Source organism: Sesamum indicum, linkage group LG4, assembly GCF_000512975.1.
Source record: "Sesamum indicum cultivar Zhongzhi No. 13 linkage group LG4, S_indicum_v1.0, whole genome shotgun sequence".
In the NCBI taxonomy this organism is placed as follows: domain Eukaryota; kingdom Viridiplantae; phylum Streptophyta; class Magnoliopsida; order Lamiales; family Pedaliaceae; genus Sesamum; species Sesamum indicum.
In genome coordinates, this window is record NC_026148.1 from 10,539,743 (window position 1) to 10,561,598 (window position 21,856).

Consider the following 21,856-nt stretch of genomic DNA (forward strand, 5'->3'; position numbering starts at 1 on the left):
TCCACCTAAAAATATGTATATATCAGGAAACGATATTTATTTTGTACTAAGGGTTTGTTTGGTTCAAGTGAGAGACAAAGGGAAAGTAAAAGGAAAAAAGGAAGGAAATTGTTTTTTATTCTTTTTTCTAAATTGTTTAGTATGATTGGATGTGGGACAAAATCTCAAGTAGTTTTTCTTGTTTGGTATAAGAAAAATAGATTGAGAAAAAAATTAATTTTTATAATATTACTGATTAACCCGTCTCTTTATTTTATATTAGAAAATAAAAAAATTAATATTATACTAAAATAATTTCAATATATAAATTTTTTTAAATCTTATTAGTAAAAATATTCGTTCTTTTTTATAAATAAAAAATGTGCATTTATTCTAAAATAAAAATTATTATCAATGATCAACGACGAAGTAATTTTTTTCAACGATTTGATTATATTCGTAAGTTGACCCCATCAATCTAATAGTATTCTCATACAAAATAGTAAGTTTAATATTTATAATAGAATTCAAACTATTGTATCCAGGGCAGCAGTTTTGACTTAAAATTTTTTATTGGAGGTCTTGAATTCAAATTTGAATTGGTTGCGTTGAAAAATAATAGCAAGTAGAATTACGTTTCTAGCGGGCATTGTAGATCAATAATGATGGGCTTCTTCTTGAGAGCCTTCAGTATTTTCCCAGTGGAGGCCCATATTTGTTATGGGCTGGACCTTCTCCTTTCCATATATGGGCTTGCACCGGTTTTATTAGGAATCCGTTGAGAAAATAAATTATCAAAAAAAAAGGATGAAATAATAGTAAATTAAGCCCGCGAAGACGGAAGGCGGTCGACTACGTCCACTGCGTGGATTTCACACGTACACGTTGAAGCAGCGTGTGCCCTTTTTGTCTTCGTCTTAATTTCTGCGACTGGATCAAGTTTTGAGCGAAAGGAAACTGGATAGAGAGAGAGAGAGGTATGGGGAATGCTTACTGTGTATTGTGCGGGTGCGTGGACCAAGCCAGCATAGGAGTGGTCGAGAAGTGGGGGCGGTTCGACCGCCTCGCTCAGCCCGGTCTCCATTGGTTCAATCCCTTGGCAGGTGAATGCCTCGCCGGAATCCTCACCACCAGGATCAGCTCTCTTGATGTCAAAATCGAGACCAAAACTAAGGTCCTTGAGTAATTTTTTTATCTGTGTATGAGCGTATGTGGGAGTGTGGGAGAAATGACTGTGATTGTGAGATAGTGTTGTTAACGTTGACCTTAATGTCTTGCGTTTGAATATTGTCTTATTTCCTCGATGCTGTTTGCATTCTTCAATGTGTTGAATTTTGATTCGTGTAAGTCAGGGTCGCGTTTCAGGTGAAGAAAAAAGAGTTACTGTGAATGTGATTTTATTGTTTCCGAGCAAGTTCTAATTTGGGTGGATATGATTTTTAGTAGTATGATTTGTGATTGGTCACAAATTTGATTTGATTATGCATAAGTCTGGAACTTATTATTTCGGAAGAAAGGTTGCAGTTTTCAGTTGTTCTTACACAAAAAGTAATGGACCAACTGAAAAGATCATCACGAGCATTGTTCAGACATTTGTGCCTGTATGGCTCCAATACGACGTATGGACAGTGCCAGCAATCTTGTTGGTACCATGTCCCTCCTGTCTTCTGCTCCATTTCTGTCATTTTCAGATTAAAAGCTGAAGGACTGTGTTTCTTATAATTTAGGTGTTATTTACAAATGAGTGGTCATGATTGGAAATAGGAAAATCTTGATCTGATGAGTGTTTATGAAAGTTGTATTTTCCAAGAAGGCATTATTCAAGTACACTGCAAAAGTGGCTATAAATCTTCACTTGATGGTTATGTGGTTGAGACATATATTGTTGTGGCATCCTTTGTCTTTTGAGCGATATCCTAATACATCTATAATGCAACAGGACAATGTATTTGTTCAATTGCATTGTTCTATTCAATACAGAGTGATCAAGGAAAATGCAGATGATGCTTTCTATGAATTACAAAATCCTCAAGAGCAGATTCAATCTTATGTATTTGATGGTACTAAACATATGTATCCATATTACGTCCTCCTAATTGTACTAATAAAAATGTTATTGTGGTCGTCTAATGTTGCATCTACTGTCTTACTAGTGGTCCGAGCTCATGTCCCTAGAATGACTTTGGATGAACTTTTTGAACAAAAGGGTGATGTTGCTCAAGCTGTATTAGAGGAACTTGAGAAGGTAAATTATATTTTTCAAATTGCTGTAGATAATCTGGCATTATGAGATACCTGGGAAAATTGCAGAACTCAAGTAGTGACTCTGTGATATGTGCGGGAAGTATTACTGTCTCATCTGCATCAATAGGGTGATGAGTGAGTAGGTGTGGACTTGTTTACTCCATTCAATGACTCTGCACTGTATTGGAAAGATGCCCTCTTGTAGATGCTAATAGCAGCTTAGTGATATCAGTTAACCCGGGTCCTCAACTTGAATCATGTGAACTTCGCATTTTCATGTTCCATTGGCTTGGTTGCTTGTTTTCATGTGAACTTAAAGAACTCAATGATGTGTTTTTTTTTTCTACTAATTAACTGCCCACCCCACCCCCCCACCCCACCAAAAAGCATAAAAAAACCCAAAAAAAGAAAGAAAGAATTGCCTTCTTAAATTGCTCTGTGATGCTGAAATGGGTTTGGCGACCACCGTATGCTGATAGAACCTCTTATGCAAGACACAGTTGAACTGAAAGTTCTGTACAAAGGATATGCTGCTTAAAGTGTCCATTTACATTAATTCCATCTGTCAGGTGATGGGAGCATATGGATACAACATAGAGCACATATTGATGGTTGACATTATTCCTGATCCTTCTGTACGGAAAGCAATGAATGAAATAAATGCAGGTTAGCATCGTTGGCAGTTTTGCTTTCATTATGATTTTGACTTTCAGTACAGATTAGCAGAATGCTCAAGTGGTTTAGAATGTGCTGTGTTGAATTTTGATATATTAATTTAGGTGGTCACCTTGCTCTTTCTTCATTTGCAAAAGTTTGAACTGTTTTTCTAAATATATGAACTTTACTTTGTGCGCATATGCAAATTGATCTCCCGGTACACTTTTCAAGAGTAACAGAATTAGCCATGTATGCAACTGGAAGTTTTCGGATATAGTTTCTTAATCCTGCTAACCGTGCAATTTATTGACATGATAGCTCAAAGGATGCAGCTTGCTAGCGTGTACAAAGGGGAGGCAGAGAAGATTCTCCAGGTCAAGAAAGCAGAAGCTGATGCTGAAGCCAAGTATCTTGGTGGAGTGGGGGTTGCCAGACAGAGGCAGGCTATTACAGATGGCCTTCGAGAGAATATCTTGAACTTCTCCCACAAGGTTGAGGGCACATCTGCAAAGGAGGTTATGGACCTCATCATGATCACCCAGTATTTTGACACAATCAAAGACCTTGGAAATGGTTCCAAGAACACAACAGTTTTCATACCCCACGGTCCTGGTCATGTCCGGGATATTGGTGAGCAGATACGTAATGGGCTCATGGAGGGATCAAGCGCGCATCTCAATGTTGAATAAACTAGCTGGTTTCCATGAATATTTCAATGAGTGCTCTATAGTCTATAATATTTGAGTTCTTTATACTAGAGAGATTGTGGAATAAAAATAAATAGTTATATGATCTTCAATGTGGTATTCATGTCTAAAAGTGCTTGTTGGATCTTCTATGCTTAAGATGTGATAATGTGTACATAATTTCAGATTTAGGTGATTGACAGCTGATGGAGGATAACTTGGTGGTATATATACATCTTCATTTTGTGAATTATAATGGGGAAAGTATATTAGGTATTGAGTTTATCTTGATAAAATCTGAAGCTAATCAGCGCCAAAGTTACAGCTTAGAGCTGCTGACTTGAGTTGATTCTTGACGATCTTCATATTTAGTGAGAAATGAATCATTATTTATTTGTACATTTGAAGGTCACAGTTATGCTTGACAGCATAACGTGTTTCCGGTTTTTTTTTGTTTTTTGTTTGATATATGACTTGTTTCTAGTTATTGTTTCTGTCCTGTATCCCCATAGCAACAACCGGAAATTTTATGGACCATATTCCCCTTCAAGGATGATTAGAAATCTCTTCCTTCAAGGCGAAGTAGCTAAGCGGCCAGCAGCAAATTGGCTTTGCAGTTATGTGAGCCTGTTTTCGCACTCGTGATTTGTCCCTTTCGGGATCAAGAGTGGGAAATTAACTGTGGTGCCCGTACCTCGGAGTAGGGCTCTCAACAGTGACGGGTCCAGTAGCAGCATATTGATCCATAGAGTTCAGCTGATGTCTTAACCATTTTATCCCTCTTGTCAATATTATTCCATTCAATCTCTCTTTCTTAACTACATATTTAATCTCGCCATCTGGTTAACTTATTTAAAACAATTTATATTATATGTTTTATAGGATGTTTTTGAATTTATAACATGTTATAGTGTACTTTTAAAATAAGTTTTTAAAATTTCTGACATGTTTGCGACATAATCAGACGATATTAGCCAATTACAATCAACCAAAGTCTAAAAAAGAATAATGAATTTGATATTGGGAATCTAGAAAGTAAGATACGAGAATGATACCATATGGTCTCTCAGCTGCTATTGATTCCTCTTCTGGTAAGGAAGTCTAAATAAATCGACCTTTAATGAAATTAAACAATAATTATTTAGTTCAAAGGAGCCATACGTAATGAAAGCTTGCCCTAATTGGGGCAAAGGTTGTAAGTAATGAAAGTGATTGTCATCAATTGCAAGAATCACATGGATTTCAATTTCATCTACAATTCTGCCTATAATTTTGTAGCAATCTAATGATTCATGTCAGTATGTTGCTCATTATTCCCACTACTTCTCTATTATTGCACATTTGAAAACAAGTATACCACTTTGGTATCCTTCTTATCTTGTATATCAGCGTTGCAATTACTCAATCATATGTTACTATAAGGAGAATGTGTACATATTTTTTTTTGTCAAAAATTCAAATCAAATTTGATTGGACCAAAGTCAGTGGAGAAGTAATTGACAAATATTCGTAATGCTTATTGTTGTCTGGTTAATAAATAAAATCAAATTTTAATTGACGTGATTTGATGATATCATTGTAAAAGCAATAAAAAGTTTATAAATTTCCTACGTAAAATACAAATCAACCCTTTAAAAGTTTTTTTATCTTTGCTGACATTTGGCGTCATCTTATATGTTACCTCAATACCATTTACATCTTTATATTCTTACAATAAAAATGATAGATTTAAACCCTTCGGGTCAGTGTTTTTTAAAAAGAAATATTGCATAGTATTTGGTAACTTTTTTTTCTTTTGGAAAAAAAAAAAACTTATAAAATTAGCTTATAAACACCTTTAAAGGAGCTCTCAACTTATATTAGAGATCATAACAATTTAGTTCATTTTTCTTTTAAAACTTGTGAGCTCCATCATCTTATTTACCCAAATATTTCAATAACTTGGTGTTTGAAATAAGATTTAAATCTTATAGGACATGTGAATATAGATCTTATTTACAACCTCTTGGTGCGCGTGTTTTCTTTTATGCAGGTGGAAGTGCGAAAATCGAGTATATGTATATTTCTAACATCTAGAAAGCCCTACTCTATGATATAGATTTTACAATAAATTCAACCATTCTTACAGTAAAAGTGAAAAACAAAAGGGGAAAAAGTAAGCCAACAACAACAAATGTACAAATATGTTTCTGGAAGGAGTTTGAATTCAAAAACAACCAAGATATCTTCAAGTGGGAGTTGTAAAAGGAGATGAGAGACAGAGTAATTATGTGGGGGGCCATTGAAAGGGTGGAGATTCTCATAGAAAATGAGTGTTGTTCTGTACCATACTAATCATTACATCTCCTTCCCCTTTAACAAGAACATGAGAGAATTAAGCAATGGAGCCATTCCATACCTTTGAGAAAGCCTTTTTCCTCTCATGTTTGGTGAGCAGTCAGTTTTACCCGTTCCAGCCGACAAAGCTCGTCTGTCATTCAATCAAATCGGTACCTAGAGCAAGAACAAAGGATTTATGAGCAAACGCCAAAGTTAGAATCATTGAGGGTAATTATGCAAACATCTAGGCGACGGGTGAAATGAGAATCTACTTCGTTTTCATCTTAACGAGTGAGTTCTATTCTGCTAACGAGTGAAATATACTTGTCGTGTGATTAAAGAAAGAAATTTTCTTGAAAATGCCAGAAGCAAGAAAATGCATAAACCCTTTTCCCAAGTTTATTTGTCGTTTTCGACGAATGTATAATATGAAAAGGAAATGGAGCGGTTTGGATTCAAAGTTGTTGAAAATGATAGAGACGTACAGGGGAAACAACGAAGGGATGGTAAAAGAATGATTGAGTACCAAAAGAAGACGACGCCTACTTTAGAAACTATAATTGGGGAATGGGATAATGAACATTTCATAATAGATCCCATATGAGATGTTGGCATACATTCTATATTTTCCCATCTCTCTCTAACTTTTGCTACCATCCCTTGTACCATTCATCATAAAGTCTTTAATGGATAATCATGCACATACTTTAGTTTATTACAACCTTTTACTTGACAGCTGCCGTGAATGTCTGTGTAAAACACCGAGTACCCTTACATGCATGCCCCTTGCATGTGCAGAAAGGATTTCCTACTCTTTTATCTCAAGTTGCTAGCAATTTCAGAAACTATGCAAGAAAGTCAAAAACTCAGCACAGGCAAAACTTGAGGACCAAGAGATTTGTAAGGTAAAAGTAGGTAAAAACTACAGATAGACAAGAGGAGTTGTTACCAACATGAGGCCGTATACGCATCCAACACGTGTAAAGCATGAAAATAACAGCTCCACCACCAAGAATATCAACATGCTGGAATTAAAGTCAATGCTGTGTAGAACAAAGGAGATCTTGTTAGTCAGTTGAAGTTCGTTGCACCATCCATTTCAGTAATAGAATGCACTGATGACCCCGACGACCCCCCTTGCTTTAGGGTTGCTCAAATGGCTTGTTTTAGATCACAGAAAAGTAACTAATGACATTAAAACTCTAATTTCCCAACGTTGTGTTTGAAATCTTAAGCAGAAGGGGCCAAGCTGCAATCAAGAGAATGTAAGGTTGTTTACAAGACAAGTTAACTGATCTGGGGTAAAAGCTTAGTAAAATAATTAACTGAAAACACACAGACATGCAGTGAAGGGAAGAGGAGGAGAAAAACCTTTTTGTCCATTCTCTTTGATCATGACAGGTAAACAAATTTCTGTATGGACTTTCACTATCCATGGTGGGGGCATTTCCGGAGGCCCTATCTTGACAAAGAAGATGGTAAAGTTGCTTCTTCGGCTAGAGCTTTACTGCTGAAGAAAAGAATTCAAGGAAAAAGATACTTTTGTATACATGCTGGAGTTCATAACTTTCAAATACATATACACAGAACCAGGAACAACCCTTCTTAGTGTTCTGCTGAAATGTTTTCAGTTCCAGACAAAAATGGATTGTGTTCATCCATGACTGTTACTGAAGGCACTCCAGTCTGAAATCTAATAGTTATTCTCAGGCTACTAGCATGAAGTAAGAAAAGATAGCCTTTTGATAAAACAATTCTGAGAACATAAATTTGCCAGGCATTCTTTAAGTTCAACTGTGATGCTCATTAATGCTATTGTTTGAAGATATGACAATTCTAGCAGATTGCATGCCACTGCCAGTATTTTTAGTGCTCAAGGGGGAGAAACTGGATGGTAATAATAATTAATAAACCTTATGTCTGATAAAGTTGGAAATGGGAATTTGCAAGCATTCATGCCAATCTATTACCACTTCTTTGAGAGAAGAGGGCAAGAACAAACTTGCTTGTTTAGTCATCTTCATACTTTCACACCCAAACAAACCTCAAGTTTCCAGTTAGTCATACATTATACTACCAAGGTTACATGCAATCAGTGCAAGCAGGGTGCTTGATATATTTGTAATCCACCACTAGTTGCATTTGGATAACCTAGAGGTACTTGAGCAAAAAGTGAACTTAACAATCTTACGAAGTCTGATAAAATATTCCCAGTTCCATTGTTACTGCATAAAATGGGATCATTTTAATTTGGAAATTGGGGAGAAAGTCTGAAAATCCATAGATCAAAATGTTGGAATTTCTAGCTTTTAAAGATAAACTCAGTACTGCAGTTAATCATTTAGCTATCAGAAACAAAAGAGATTTGGACAACCACAGGAGAATTGAACTGACAACAGCTAAAATAACTGGATTAGCAGGAAAACATTTCAATGGATAATCGACAGTGCATAACTGCGCCACAGTTAAGGTTAAAGTTGTACTCCAGGAGAATGGCAGGACTATTAGGTGCTTGGTAGAAATTTGACATATATTGTGGCTTCAACAAGAACATGATAAACAGCTTTCATCCCTAGTGTCTGCGACATGACTGATCAAAATTCAAAGGAAGGATCATGAACCTAATCACAATAACAAGCATTTCATATGCTACAACTTAATGATCTATTTCTGATTCAGATATATAACTACAAACAAGAATGGGTTTCCTGTCTACACACCAAGAATCTTCCCCAGCTAATTGGTTAAGAGATGGCCATATAGTGTTTTCTCGCAGCAATGGATCTTTTATCCTCCCTATGGACTCAACTCCAGATTCTTGTACTCTTAGAAGTAAAGAAACTGACAGAAAGGAGAAAATAAAAAATCAATAAATCCTACACAAAGAATTCTACAAGAGTTAACAGACAAAAACACTAGATAGATGATGTATCTGCAAGAACCTCATTGAGCATGTCATTCTCACCACTCATTGTGCCAAAAAGTTCCGCATCCTTCTCTTCTGCACTGGAAAAGTCCCGTCTTTCAAGCTTTGCATGAGCTGCAACAAAAACTAGTTTCTGAGCTCTCTCCAAGCCTGACCTTGAATGTCCTTGTCCACAAAACCACCTTGTGAAGGACCAATTGCACTTGATCCCACATGAGGTTGCATGAAGGAAAAGAAGCCTCACAGCAACTTTACCCAGTGACTTGAACTCTTTAAGGCAAGTTTCCCACACAAGTCTACTGCTCTGAGGATTAGCGATCTTCATCTTTCCTGTCACAGGATCCCGCTGCTTTACTTGAACTGCCTGAGCATATAGTGGGTCTAAACCTTCTGACCTCCACTTCATAAGTTCCATTAAAGCAATGTGGGCTTCCTCCTTTGAAACCAACCTTGTTACAAGCTTGTCAACATCCTTCTCTTGCTCATGTGTCAAACACTTGAAAGGGGGAAGGTACTTCCCACTTGCATCTCTGACCAAATATAATGGATCAAGAACAAATGCAGCTGACCATGCTGGGTGATAGTTCTTTTTGAATCGCCTTTCTACTATCCTCTCAACAGGTCCCTCAGCAAAGTTGTATTTGGTGCACCAGTCCTTAACTTTAGCCCTCAGTTCCTCCCAAAGGGGAATACACTGGCCAACTAATGGCCTCTCAGCCTCAATGTCTTCAGCCATCCCCATGATCATCTTCACTAGTGAATGAGCAGCCTCCACATCATTCCAGAACCCAACATCCTGAATCATGTCAGCGCATTCCCTTGCAGTGATATCAGCTAAGCAAACAACTTTATATGAATCATCCAATACAATTAGATGTAGAATTCGGGAACAGCTTATTAAATCATCCAACATAGCAATAAACGGAGCCAAATTTTTTGAGATATCGCATTTAGGAGGAGGAACTCTAATATACCCAGCAAAGTCAAGCCCTTGCAACCTAAACTTGTGGAAGCTATTCCTAATATGTGGCGTGGAATTAATCAAATACGCAATTTTCAAACAATTATCACTTACACTCCTAAATAATGGAAGTTCTCTATAGAAGTCCTTTATCAGACTAAAAAATCCTTGAACCTGACAAGAAAAATTGACCATCCAATGGTTCTGGAGTTCTAAATTTCTCAATGCTTTTGCTTTAAACTTATCTGCAACAATCCCCACACATCTCTGTGCGTCATTGCCGCATATTCCTTGAATTGTCTCCGACAGAACCTCCTCTGCATACTGTGATGGCATTGAACCACCAGCAGAATATACCACCTTCTGGAACACTCTTGTCCCATTGGGAAGATTCACCATAAAGTTAACCAAGCACTGACTGGCACTAGTAGAATTCTTGCTCTTCCACCCGTCAGAAGCAACCTGAAAGAATGCCGCATCCCTAATTCTAGCTTCTGACTCAATTCTAGCTTCCTCAAACTTAGAATCGAGCCTGGCACTTGAAAACTCCCTTTTTGACAACGCAGGCAAGCCCACCTGGTTAAGGAAAGCTTGGAACTTAGGATGTTCAAGACTTGATAATGACACCGATCCACATGACTCGTAGAACCAATCAGCTAAAAAATTGAAGGCTGTATTGACTTGGTCTTTGCTCAAAGTCGGATTAGGTGAAGCTTTGGGGCTTTTGAGCTTCTTCACACTATTTTCCAACAGCGCTAGTGGCCCCAAATCCTCTTTCCCACCGGACAAGACCAGTGGCTTCAGAGTCACACCCGGTGCCTGCAGAGTTTGGGCTGGCGGAAAGCTTGTTTCATTCCTGAACCGAGAGGAATCAACCATGCTAATTGGATACACATTTGAAGAAGTACCCACTGCTTGCTGAGATTGTGAGCTTCGCTTGCGATGATTTTGCTGCGAAGAAGGTGAAGCCAAAGGGGGCAACTGCGAAATGGGCTTCAACATTAAGCTGAAATTTGGACAAGTTCCTCTCTTAAGATGCTCAGAAGCAGTCCTGGATGGATTTGACGCAGAAAATGCAGCATCACAGAGAGTGCATTTAAGTTTAACGGCTTTCGGCATGTTGGTTTCAGGATTCCTGATCAAAATGGGCTCAAGATGAGCCCAATACCAAGCTCCTTTCCCTTTGACAGCCTTTGTACGAACAGTCACTAAACCTTCATACCGCTTGTTGACCGCCTTCACGGCGACGTCTTCAGACGCATCAATTGAGCTTGAATTAGCATTAGACATTGAAATAGGCTTCCTATCCGAGAAAATGGGTGCCAAAATTCCTCGAATGGTCAAGTTTTCCTCGGTGAAAACCGGAATCTTCTTTCTGTGGGAGCAACTGGTTTATGATCTAGGTGAGAGTTTGGTACACCATTTTGAAGTTGGAAACATTTTAACGTTAAAGAATTAGTTCATCTAGGAAATCTGGCAGGGTAAAAGGTGGGTTCTAGGTTCCACCGGTATTCCACTCCGGCAGCCGGCATTTCGCCGGAAAATGGCAGTATTCCAGAAACGAAGCAGAAGCTGCCTACTAGGTGTTTGACAAATAGTTTAGCTGAACATGACATGAAGAACTAGAAGCTGGAGAAAGACTATATAGCAGAGAACCATGCCATTGGCTGAGAAATGTAGAGAGAGAAGAGAAGAGAGAGAGAGAGGTGTTCTTGGGTCTGTGAGGGAGAAGAAAATGGGGGAATAACCATCTACACATTTTAATTAATTATTTATTTAAATAAACAAATATTATGGTCTGCTGACGGACGTTAATAATACTATAAAAATAAAACAAAAATAAAAGCACCTTTATTTTTTTCTGTTACCACGTGCTAAAAAAGGCGCGTGTGCAGAATCCACGAATGAGAAAGGGAGATTCGTCAACCTGTGGGCCCGTCTTGCAAGTGCCCAATCAGATTTGGGTCTTTGGTCAACGCCACAATTGGTCTGAATGACATCCTGTTCTATATCTATGCCGCTCTGCTCATTCTCAATAACTATTCCTATTTCCTAAAACTAAATTCGAAAATAAAATAATCAAAACAAAAGAACACATGAAAAAACATTATTTTATGTGTTGCATTTTCTGGTATTATTGGACAACATTTTCTACTTGTAATGCGTTTATGATTTTATTGAAATTTTTAGCATTAAGTGAGTTTGATTGGACTCGGAGATTTTTAAGTTATTCGAATAGAGTGATTTGAAATTTGAGAAGAAATGAAATTTTTAGATTTTTTTTATCGTCTTCTTTTTTTCGATAAATGTAAATTTTATTAAATAAATGGTAGTATATTGGTACAATACAATATGAAAGGTTAGGCAATCACATCGACAGGCCAAGGGAGCCACCATAAACGAAAAAAATGCACAAGTACTAATAGAATGAGGTAAATCAATACTAAGTATCCGTTGTCGGACATTTTCAATAATAAATTTTTCCACTGAAGGTGCCCCGCGTATTCCTCCATCAAATCATCGAAAATTGTGCTCGCGTCATATGTGGTATATAAGAGAGCCTAATGTGCACAATAAGAAGTCGAGATACAATGCTTTCATCACCACCTTTTTGCTGCCCACAAAACGTCGGTAGTCCAGTCAAAACATAGGGTGCGTCGAATCGCCCTCAAACAATGTCTTGAGTAGGGGCAATAAAAGATGAGGGGATTGTTTGTTTCAGTAGCCCCTTCGTTACATAAGATTCTGTTTGGAGGTGCTTTTCTTTTTTCTTTGTGTGTAGGTCAAGTTAAATTGGAGCACGATCAGGCGCGAATAAAAAACACGCCTATTCCATAAAGCAAATATGCTAGATTCAGGCCAATTAAAATCATACAAAGATTAGTATACATATATATAATTAACTTGAACATTTAATTATATTTTTTTCTTTAAAAAGATTAATTAGCCACCTTTTCTGTTTCATTTCATTTGTTTAATTTTCTTTTTCTTTGCCTTCCATATAAGATTTCCTCAAAATACCTCTTGAAGGTCAATTTCACCACAAATGTAATGACAACTAATACACTATGATCATTAGTGCACCATACTAGTCCCAAAAAACAAAAAAAAAAAAAGAAAAAGAAAAGGAAGGATGGAATACAACAAAAAATCATTAATGGCAATCCAAATCATTATTATTGAAGGCTAAGTGGACTAACTAGATATGTGCATGTGTCTAATTAACTCGCAACTGTCAACCACTCTATCATGCACTTTGGGAATTAACTTCAATTAGATATACCTAAAAAAAAAACAAAAGGTTGTGGATACTCATAAATTCATATTAATTTCTTAGTGGTACAATATATTAATTAGGGGTAGTTACACTTTTCTCCCCTAAAGTTTGGTATAATTACACGTAAACCTCTTGTAGTTTGAAAAATTACATTTAGCATCCTTGAGATTTGCTTTCATCTAACAAATAAGTCCATCTATTAGTCAAAATTTACTGAATTTGCTGATATTAACAAAAAAAACTTACGAAAATTGATATTTACCCTCAATTGACTTATTAATGATTTATTGGAGGTCAAATAATTTTTTTCGAACTAAACTATTCTTATAACGGTGAAAATATATCTCATCACATGCATTAATACGTGAAAACGTATGGGTATAATTTGATTATTAAAAAAAAAATTATTTGACCTACTATAAGTCAATAATAAGTCAATTTAGGGTAAATATAGATTTTTTCAAATTTTTTAATTAATATCAACAAATTCGATAAATTTTGACTAATGTAAGCAAACTTCAAAGGTGCTAAATGTAATTTCTCAAATTATAGAGAATTTTATGTGTAATTACATTAAATATCAGGGAAATGGAGTGTAACTATCCCCATTAATTATCATTCATATACTGTTTATACTTCACATCCATTCATATCTTTATATATCTAAATATAAAATGACTATGGTTGTATTTTTAATACTGGGAATATGCAACACACTCGATATGTGTGTATAAGTATTCAAAAATAAAATAATTAATTACTTTTATGGAAATATTTATTGTTTAAATTTTGCTTTCTATAAATGAAGAAGAAAATTTTTCTACACAAAAGTATATTACTTGTAATAATTTAAAAAATTTATATTAATAACAAAAAAAAATTATGAGAAATTAATGAAAAAAAGGTAAGAGAGGGAAAAATATGTGGAAGTTGATAAAAAAAACTATCTTTTCATTCACAATCGTGATGTGCGTTACCATAATATTAATTTTTTTTGTTATGTTGATAATATCTATACATTAATAAAATAATTTATTTTATAAAATATAATAAGTTAATTTATATATTTTATTTTTATTTATAATATATTTTATTTCTTAAATAGAAAATTGTCCCAAGAATTATTGTCCACGTGTCATAAGTACAGAGGGGCACCACACACGTTACAAGAATTATTGTCCACGTGTCATAAACAGAGGGCACCACACAGGTTACAAATTCACGACCGTCGATAACAACCTAATATTTATTTGGGAAATTAGCGCCTAAAATGGTTTACATTCAGTACTAGGGTTTAGTACCGCAGACGCCACAGTTTTGCCTGCTCTCTAGGGTTTTAGAGTGTAGTGCAATTTGAACCACAGCAATGGCGTTCTGGGGTAATCCAAGCATCTTCCAAAATTCTCTCTTCATTTTGTTGTTTTCTATCTTAATTTATTAAAAATTATCTTTTCATTTCTGTTTTCCTTTTTTGGTGCTGATCAAATGTTTCCTCTGCCGTTCTATAAATTGTTGTTCGAAAATCAGGAATTGAAGTAAAGCCAGGCAAACCATACATTCATCGGTACGATGATGAGAGAGGGAGGCTTCATGTATCTCAGGTTTGTGGATGAAAAATTTCAGCTTATTTGTTTGAATCTTAGTTTGTTTGTATTTTCAAATGTATTCGTTTTCTCCATGGGAAAAGTAGCTTAAGACTATAAAAGCATCAGTTAATTGTGTTGGCTGCATTATGCACACCTAAATTAGATGGGCAGAAGTTTTATTGTTTTGTGGATAATGAATATAAATGCTAATTTGATGGATGCACGATTATTCTGTTTGAAGCTGATAGTATAATATCTGTTTGATTGGTTTTTAGGCGACCTTAGGTACTGGGTCGTCGACTAAGAAGAGCATAGTACAGTGCAAGGTGGGAGATAAGAAGCCTATTTACCTGTGCTCACTGTTGCCTGAAAGACTTGAGACTTGTGCATTGAACCTCGAGTTCGAGGAGGATGACGAAGTTACCTTCGAAATTATTGGCCCTCATAGTGTGCATCTTACTGGCTTCTTCTATGGTGATACTGAGGATCAGGATAATGAGGGAGATGCTTATGGGTCGTATCCTCCAGTATTGTGGTTAAATCAATTGGCGCTCTCTGTCTATTGTGGCATAGTAGTTGTCTTTTATCTTTTATGCTAATGCAACAAATTGTGTTAGTGATATTGAGCTAGGATGGAAGTTGTTCTGTTACTATTTTAGGTTTCTCTGGTGCTATTTTCTTTAACTATTTTAAGCGATCTTTATGAGGAGGATATTATGTTGACTGATTCTGAAGATGGGGATGATTCTGAAGATGAGGATGAGGAGGATGAGGAGGATGATTATACTGATGATGACTTTGGCATGTACCCTCCTTCCCCTGTTCCCAATAGTGGAGGTATTTTCTTAACTGAATGTTTAACTCAATTCAGTTCTTTCAAAAACTTTTGGTCATTCCATGTATTCTTCAATCTTCTCTGACTGATGCTTGGTTTAAACTTTGACACGTACTTGCCACCAACTGTTCCCAGATGAATAAATTTTCTAGGAAGATTTACGTGGAGTGGTAGCTTAGATAGGGTAGGGTTTTGCCTGGATATGAAGGTATTTCGCAAAATTTTATATCATTGTGTAGTTCATGGTTATTGAGTCAAGTCCACAAGAATCTTGGGGCAAGCTGGAAAGTAAATGTGGGCACCATTACCAAAAAGTTAAATTATACTTTAAAGTTTATTCTTTCTTGCATTACACGGATTTTTCAAAAGAAGGGTGAGGATAATTTAAGTAAGTTTTCTAGAGTATGAACTTTTACTAGGACGCAAGTGATATGTTTATGATAAAGGCATTCATGTTATTTGAGTTCAATGTCACCACTCCTAGATGCTCATGGCGAAATGCTTATCTTTATCAGTTGCTTATTTGAAGTCTTAAGTACATCTTGTGCGGATTCATTATCTTGAACTTTAGATTTTGATCTGTGATACAATATATCAGGTTAAGTTTTTCATTCTATTTTCTGTTTATTCATGACAGTGAGAATTGAAGAAATAGTGGATGAAGAAAAATCCACCAATGAGAATGGCACGTCAAAACGAGCAAAAAAGAAGAAACTTCAGTCAAGCATGTCTAATGACAATGAGAACTCCAACCGCCAGATTGTTGTCAAGGCTGGAACTGGTGTTCCTATCTTGGAAAGTGAAGATGAAGATGGTTTCCCCCTACCCGCACGTGGAAACAAATCTATTTCAAAATCTGAAGCAAAATTAGAGGACACCAATAATGAGAGGATTGGTGAGAAGACCCAGAAAAAGAATGAAAAAGATGATGTGGCTCATATCAAAAGTTTGAAAAGAAAAATTGATGCTGTTGGCCAAGATGGGGAACCTGCGAGGTAGACAAAATTTCAAGTTACTGTGTCTGATGAACTAATGGTCCAAAAGCTTGTATGTGATTGGGAGTGATATGATGATTTTGCATTTGGTTTAGAATTTTAGTATTTAGTTATCCCTTTGGATTTTGTGCCAGAAATGTGGTCAGTGTTTGAAAATTCTACATTCCATTTCCATCCAAATTGTGCAGGGAAAATATTGAACCATGTGGCTCTACAGCCCAACCTGATATCCCTGAAAATGAAGTTAAGCAAAAGAAGAGAAACAAAAAGAAAAAGGTAGCAGAGAAAGCAGAGAGTGCACCAGGAAATGGGATGCAAAATTCCAATGGCACAGACGAGTCACCAGTAGCTGAAATTGGAAGTGATCTGAAGCCATCTTCTGAAAAGTGAGATTTCTTTTTCTTCATTTGCTGTCTTTACTACTTGTTAATTCATTAAGTATTTTGAATGATTATTGCATGATTCTTTGAAAACTTGGTGCATGTTTTCTGTTAACAGTAATCTTTAATTTGGTACATTGTACAAGGAAACAGGCATTATTTCCTACCTGCCATGTTTAGCTTTTTGAAGAAAGCATGATCTGAGACTTTCTTCTGATCCCCTTTCATCTATCTCAGCCCAACTTGTATATTGATTCCTTTCACTAGATTCCCTGCTTGTTTCCAGTAATGTTCCTTTATTTTGTTGGATTTATTATCTTCTTATAACCCAACTTTTTTCTGATGCATAACTTTGATACTCCGTCATAATCATTACAGGAAGAAAGAAAAGAAAAAGAAGAAACAGAATAAACAACAAGAAGTTGCACCAACTCCAAGTGCAGAGGAAAAACTAACAGAAAAAAAGGGAACTATTGTGGAGAAACAAGAGAAGGAAGAAGCCAAATCATTGCAAGTGAGAACATTTCCCAATGGTTTGGTGATAGAGGAGTTGGTAATGGGTAAACCAGATGGAAAAAGAGCTTCTCCAGGAAAAAAGGTCAAATTTGACTTCTATTATCCTAAGAAAACTGCTCCCCTCAAAATACGTGCATGGTGTTTTACCTTAGAAAGTTTATTGGGGAAAACAAACTGCGTTGTCACACAAGATTCTTATGTTTTTTCTCATTTGTAGGTCGGTGTCCATTACATAGGCAAGCTGAAGAAGAATGGCAAAATCTTTGACTCAAACATTGGAAGAGCACCTTTTAAATTTCGTCTAGGTATCTATCCGTTGAGCAATTGTATGGATGATTAAATATGTTACCATTTTCCTGTTAATTATGTTCTTCCTGGTGACAGGTATCGGTCAAGTTATTAAGGGATGGGATGTTGGTGTTAATGGTAATTATTGCTTAAGATACATGCAAGCACACTTTTGAAGAAATTTTTTTCCTTGGTTTCTTGGTGTTTTGACGATTTACTATTAACCCATTTGACCGTGCAGGCATGCGCGTAGGGGACAAACGAAGAATCACAATTCCTCCAGCTATGGGGTATGATATTTTCATTATTTTATTTTTACTTCCACATTTCCTAGTGCAATTTGAAGTGCAGTGACTATTAGGCAAACTAAATGGCAGACATCTTTATAATTATGAATAAAGTTATATGAGAGTATAATATATTACTCAAGCAGAAAAGTTCCACGATATTAGAGTAAAGAAAGTGCCTTAAAAAGAAGAAAATAAATTTCACAAAATATTCATTTAAACATACAAAGAAGATGCAGATTTTTACTTTTGACTATACTTAATGATCTTTATTAAAGAAAAACATAATTCATTGTTACCGTAACTGATTGGGTACTCTTACAAACATCATGAAAGAGAAAGTGCATAAATGATTTATTGTGCTGGCACAGTTAGTCCAAATAAATAGCAATCAACATAAATTGCCAAAAACATTTTAAAATGGATTTTGTTGCATGTGATAACAAGTAATTAAATGGAGGTTTTGATCCATGTGTACGTGTATAAAACTAAAATGAGACTTGGGTGGTTTCTGACCAACTAGGAGGTGGTTAGTTGCCAGTTGGATTATGGAATTATTGTATTCCGCTACTTCAATAAAGATGGGAAATTGTTATATCTGGATTTGGAAATGCAGCTACTTTAACACAATCCTTGACCATTGTTATATCTGGTTTTGAAATGCAGCTATGGGGCTAAAGGATGTGGTCCGGCAATTCCTCCTAACTCATGGCTGGTCTTCGATGTTGAGTTGGTAGATGTTAACTAATGCTATTACATTAAAAGATGTTCGCATTTATGATGCCTTGAGTTGGTAGTAAAATGTATATCTTGTTTTCTTTGTTGAAGCAGCTTTGCTGCTTCAGTTTTGGTTTTGTAATTGATTGTACAAGAGTCAGCAGAATTCGGGGAGAACAGATCAAAGACTATCTGTGCAACTGAGATATTTGAAATCATGAGGCATATTCTTCCATAGACTGGATATAAACAGTTTTTATCGGTTCTGTTGGATTCAGGAACAATTGGAATTATTTAATCATGTATTCTTGTTTCTTTCACTTGCTTTATCATAGCAGAAGGGGTTCTGGTTGTGGACAAGTTTTCCAGGCGAAAACGGCAGCCTTTGATCCCTTATGGATCATAATGGGTAGCAGGAGAGCTCTTGTTACATCTACAAGGCACCAGAAAATTGAAACTGAGTGTATAGTTTCTGTATGATCTCTGACTTATAATCTTCCCTGATGTAAGGCTAACCTGATCCTGAAAAAATAATGATTGCAGTTTCTGCTTTTATTAAAATTTTAATTATGGGATAAGTGAATATATACTTAAATTAGCAATAAGTCGCAGCTTAAAGATGGGAAATTGATAATAAAAAAATAGGCGAACTAGCGATCTTACGTTGTATTTCGTGATTGCTTTGGATTTCATCAGACCTAGATACAATGAAGATATGTTCTTGTTGACTCACTTCTGTTTATGAATTGGTTTTTTATGCCTTTGTTCACACTCACTCAATCTCGTGAAATCCTGATTTTGATTCTTCAAGATTGTCTTTTGGTTATTTGATGATTCAAGACGACTGGGTGTATATGTATTCACTCCACTCCATCCACCAACTGGTCCGAAAAGGCTGACAAGTGTGCTTTTTTGTAAATTTTTAAAAGTAAGAGTGGTTTACGTAGAAGGACCATAGATCGAGTGTATAAATGTAATTATTATTATTAACTTTTTTATAAATAGTAACACTTTTAATTAAAACATGGTTACAATTTTCAGGTGGGATGGCAATTTTAATAATTACATTCTTGATTTACATGGTATATCTTTTGTGTCTATATAACTCCACATATATTCTTCTATAGAAATTATGTAGTATTTTTAGCACTTACAAATTCTCACAATCTTTCTCATGATTTACTTTCAAAATGCTAAACTTCATGCTGTAATTTTTATTTTTTTTCAAATTGTTGGTTTGACTTCAACCTAATATAATTTATTTATCTTTTGGTAATGTTATATTTGGTTTACAATTACAAATACAAGAATATACACTTAAATTTTGAACGGCCGATTCGATCCGATCCACTATATAGACTAAGTTCGACTAATTTAATTCAGTCAAGATAGTGTTTGGTTGTAAGCGTAATTTTCTTGCTTCAAAAAAATAGAGTAAAAGGCTATCCCAAGGAGAAGAACAGTCTTAGTGGAGAGGATGAAACAGAGTATTTGGTGAGCTGGTTAGTGGGTGTCATAATGCATTTATCCCGAGGAGAGTTGCTCCATAGGTACAACCAGAGCCACTTGCCATCAAGGTGTATACTCGAAGTTGACATAAGAACAAGCCTATGACACGATTGCTTGGGACTTGTTGCTAGCTGCCCCATGTTTATATGGGCTTCTTAAGGTTGTATTTGGATGGAAAGATTTGAAATTATGGATTTCAAATTCTGAATAACAGATCTTTTGAGTTTATTGGATAATTCTAAATTTAAAGAATTTTAAATACTTTAATTCTATTTTTTAATATGTTTTGTTAAATATTGATAGATTTCAAATTCTTTTAAAATGAAATACTTTCTCTAAATCCTTCCATCAATCCAAATGTGACCTAACAAATTTGTTGGCTGGATAGCAGAATGTGTCACTACTACCACATATCAGTTGTTCTCAAAGGACATTGGATAACCTCATGGCTATTACAAGGGAGAGAGGGGGTCATGGCATGAGGATCATCTATTCCCTCACCTTTTTGTACTAGTGATGGAGCTACCAAGCAGAGTGTTTTGAATATCATTGGAAGTGCAACGAAAGGGAACTTGCAATGCTGATCTTTGCATATCCAATACTGAATCGGTGCAGGTACTGAAGCTAGCTTTTGACCACTTTGAAGGCTAATCCTAGTAAAAGCTAGATCATTATATCTAAGGTTGCTGTCCTGAATGCTGGTGCTCTACACAGGGTCAATTACCGGTTAAGTGTCTAGGGGTCTTTGTCAACTGAAGCGTGAGGACTTCCATCTACTAGTTAAAAAGATAGATGTCAGGCTTGTAGGAAATTCGTGTGGCCCATTTCGAGTCTTGGGGACTTGGTGACTCGCAACAACTTTAAACTCATGAGCATATTTTCTTCCAATGCGAGTACTCAAGGAGATGTCTAGTAAGCTCAGATGCAGGATAAGTTGGAGCTTGCCTTACAAGACTTGGCAGCAAAATGTTACATGGACCACTAGAAGGTGACGAGGGCAACATTTGACTAGTATGGTTAACTGGATTGTGGTTGCGGTAGTGGTGTATCACATTTGGCACCAAAGGAACAACAGGGTGTTTTAGGATAAAATGACAATGCCGTTGGACCTACCTGAGAAAAAAATCGTTAGCCAGAATATTCCTTATACATTCCAGGGTTCCATATTATATGTGGAAAATAGCGTGGATCTATGTTTAATAAGCATATGGGCCTAGAGTTTCACCACACTAGAAATATATATGTGTGTGTCACATCACTTATAATTAGGACAAAATGCATAAAACCTCCCTGTGTTTTAAAAAGTCTGCAAAAAGCACCTCCCTATTTTCAGAATAGGCTAAAAGCTCCCATGTGTTTTGTAAACTCAGCTCAATCGCCCCTTCTCCGTTAAATCCAACTAACGGTGTTAATTTTTTAGAAAATGACCGTTATACCCTTACTTAATATATATTATGTTTTATTCTAATGACCGTTGGATTTTTTTGATCAAATATTGATCGTTAGATCTAATCAATTAATATCAACCATTAGATTTTGAAAAAATAAAAGGTCTAGATTCAACATATTATTTAATTTATATTATATATAAATAATTTAAAATTTTAAAAATATATTTTTATTATATATTAAAAAAAATAACTAACTAGCCCACCCACCCACTTCCCCCCCCCTTCCCCCCCCCCCCCCACCCC

The 21,856-nt window shown here is 35.9% G+C and overlaps 3 protein-coding genes across 5 annotated transcripts; 2 read left to right on the forward strand and 1 right to left on the reverse strand.

Moving 5' to 3' along the window:
• On the forward strand, positions 945–3,793 carry LOC105160546 (protein PPLZ12; the record flags this gene model as incomplete). The annotated part of the gene is given in 5 exon segments (XM_011077975.2): positions 945–1,153; positions 1,919–2,039; positions 2,133–2,224; positions 2,793–2,889; positions 3,199–3,793. Coding segments are annotated over 5 exon segments (876 nt in total). The 3' UTR covers positions 3,570–3,793.
• Positions 5,638–11,505, reverse strand: LOC105160547. Of its 3 annotated transcripts, XR_847709.2 has the most exons (4): positions 8,851–11,505; positions 7,257–7,395; positions 6,835–6,928; positions 5,638–6,059 (listed from the first exon to the last, which is right to left on the reverse strand). XR_847709.2 is itself a non-coding variant. In XM_011077976.2 (2 exons), exons 1-2 carry the CDS (start codon positions 11,060–11,062, stop codon positions 8,542–8,544), a joined length of 2,397 nt encoding a protein of 798 aa, XP_011076278.1. In that variant the 5' UTR covers positions 11,063–11,505; the 3' UTR covers positions 8,533–8,541. The 3 variants fall into 3 exon arrangements, 2 of the variants coding, with proteins under 2 accessions (XP_011076278.1, XP_011076279.1); XM_011077976.2 differs by lacking the exons at positions 5,638–6,059; positions 6,835–6,928; positions 7,257–7,395 and adding an exon at positions 8,533–8,726; XM_011077977.2 differs by lacking the exons at positions 5,638–6,059; positions 6,835–6,928; positions 7,257–7,395 and having other exon boundaries at positions 8,586–11,505.
• LOC105160549 (peptidyl-prolyl cis-trans isomerase FKBP53) lies at positions 14,302–18,973 on the forward strand. The gene is made up of 11 exons (XM_011077978.2): positions 14,302–14,428; positions 14,577–14,650; positions 14,911–15,152; positions 15,330–15,472; positions 16,108–16,465; positions 16,654–16,851; positions 17,224–17,443; positions 17,579–17,666; positions 17,746–17,787; positions 17,891–17,939; positions 18,603–18,973. The coding sequence occupies exons 1-11, from the start codon at positions 14,416–14,418 to the stop codon at positions 18,682–18,684; spliced, it is 1,509 nt and encodes a 502-aa protein (XP_011076280.1). The 5' UTR covers positions 14,302–14,415; the 3' UTR covers positions 18,685–18,973.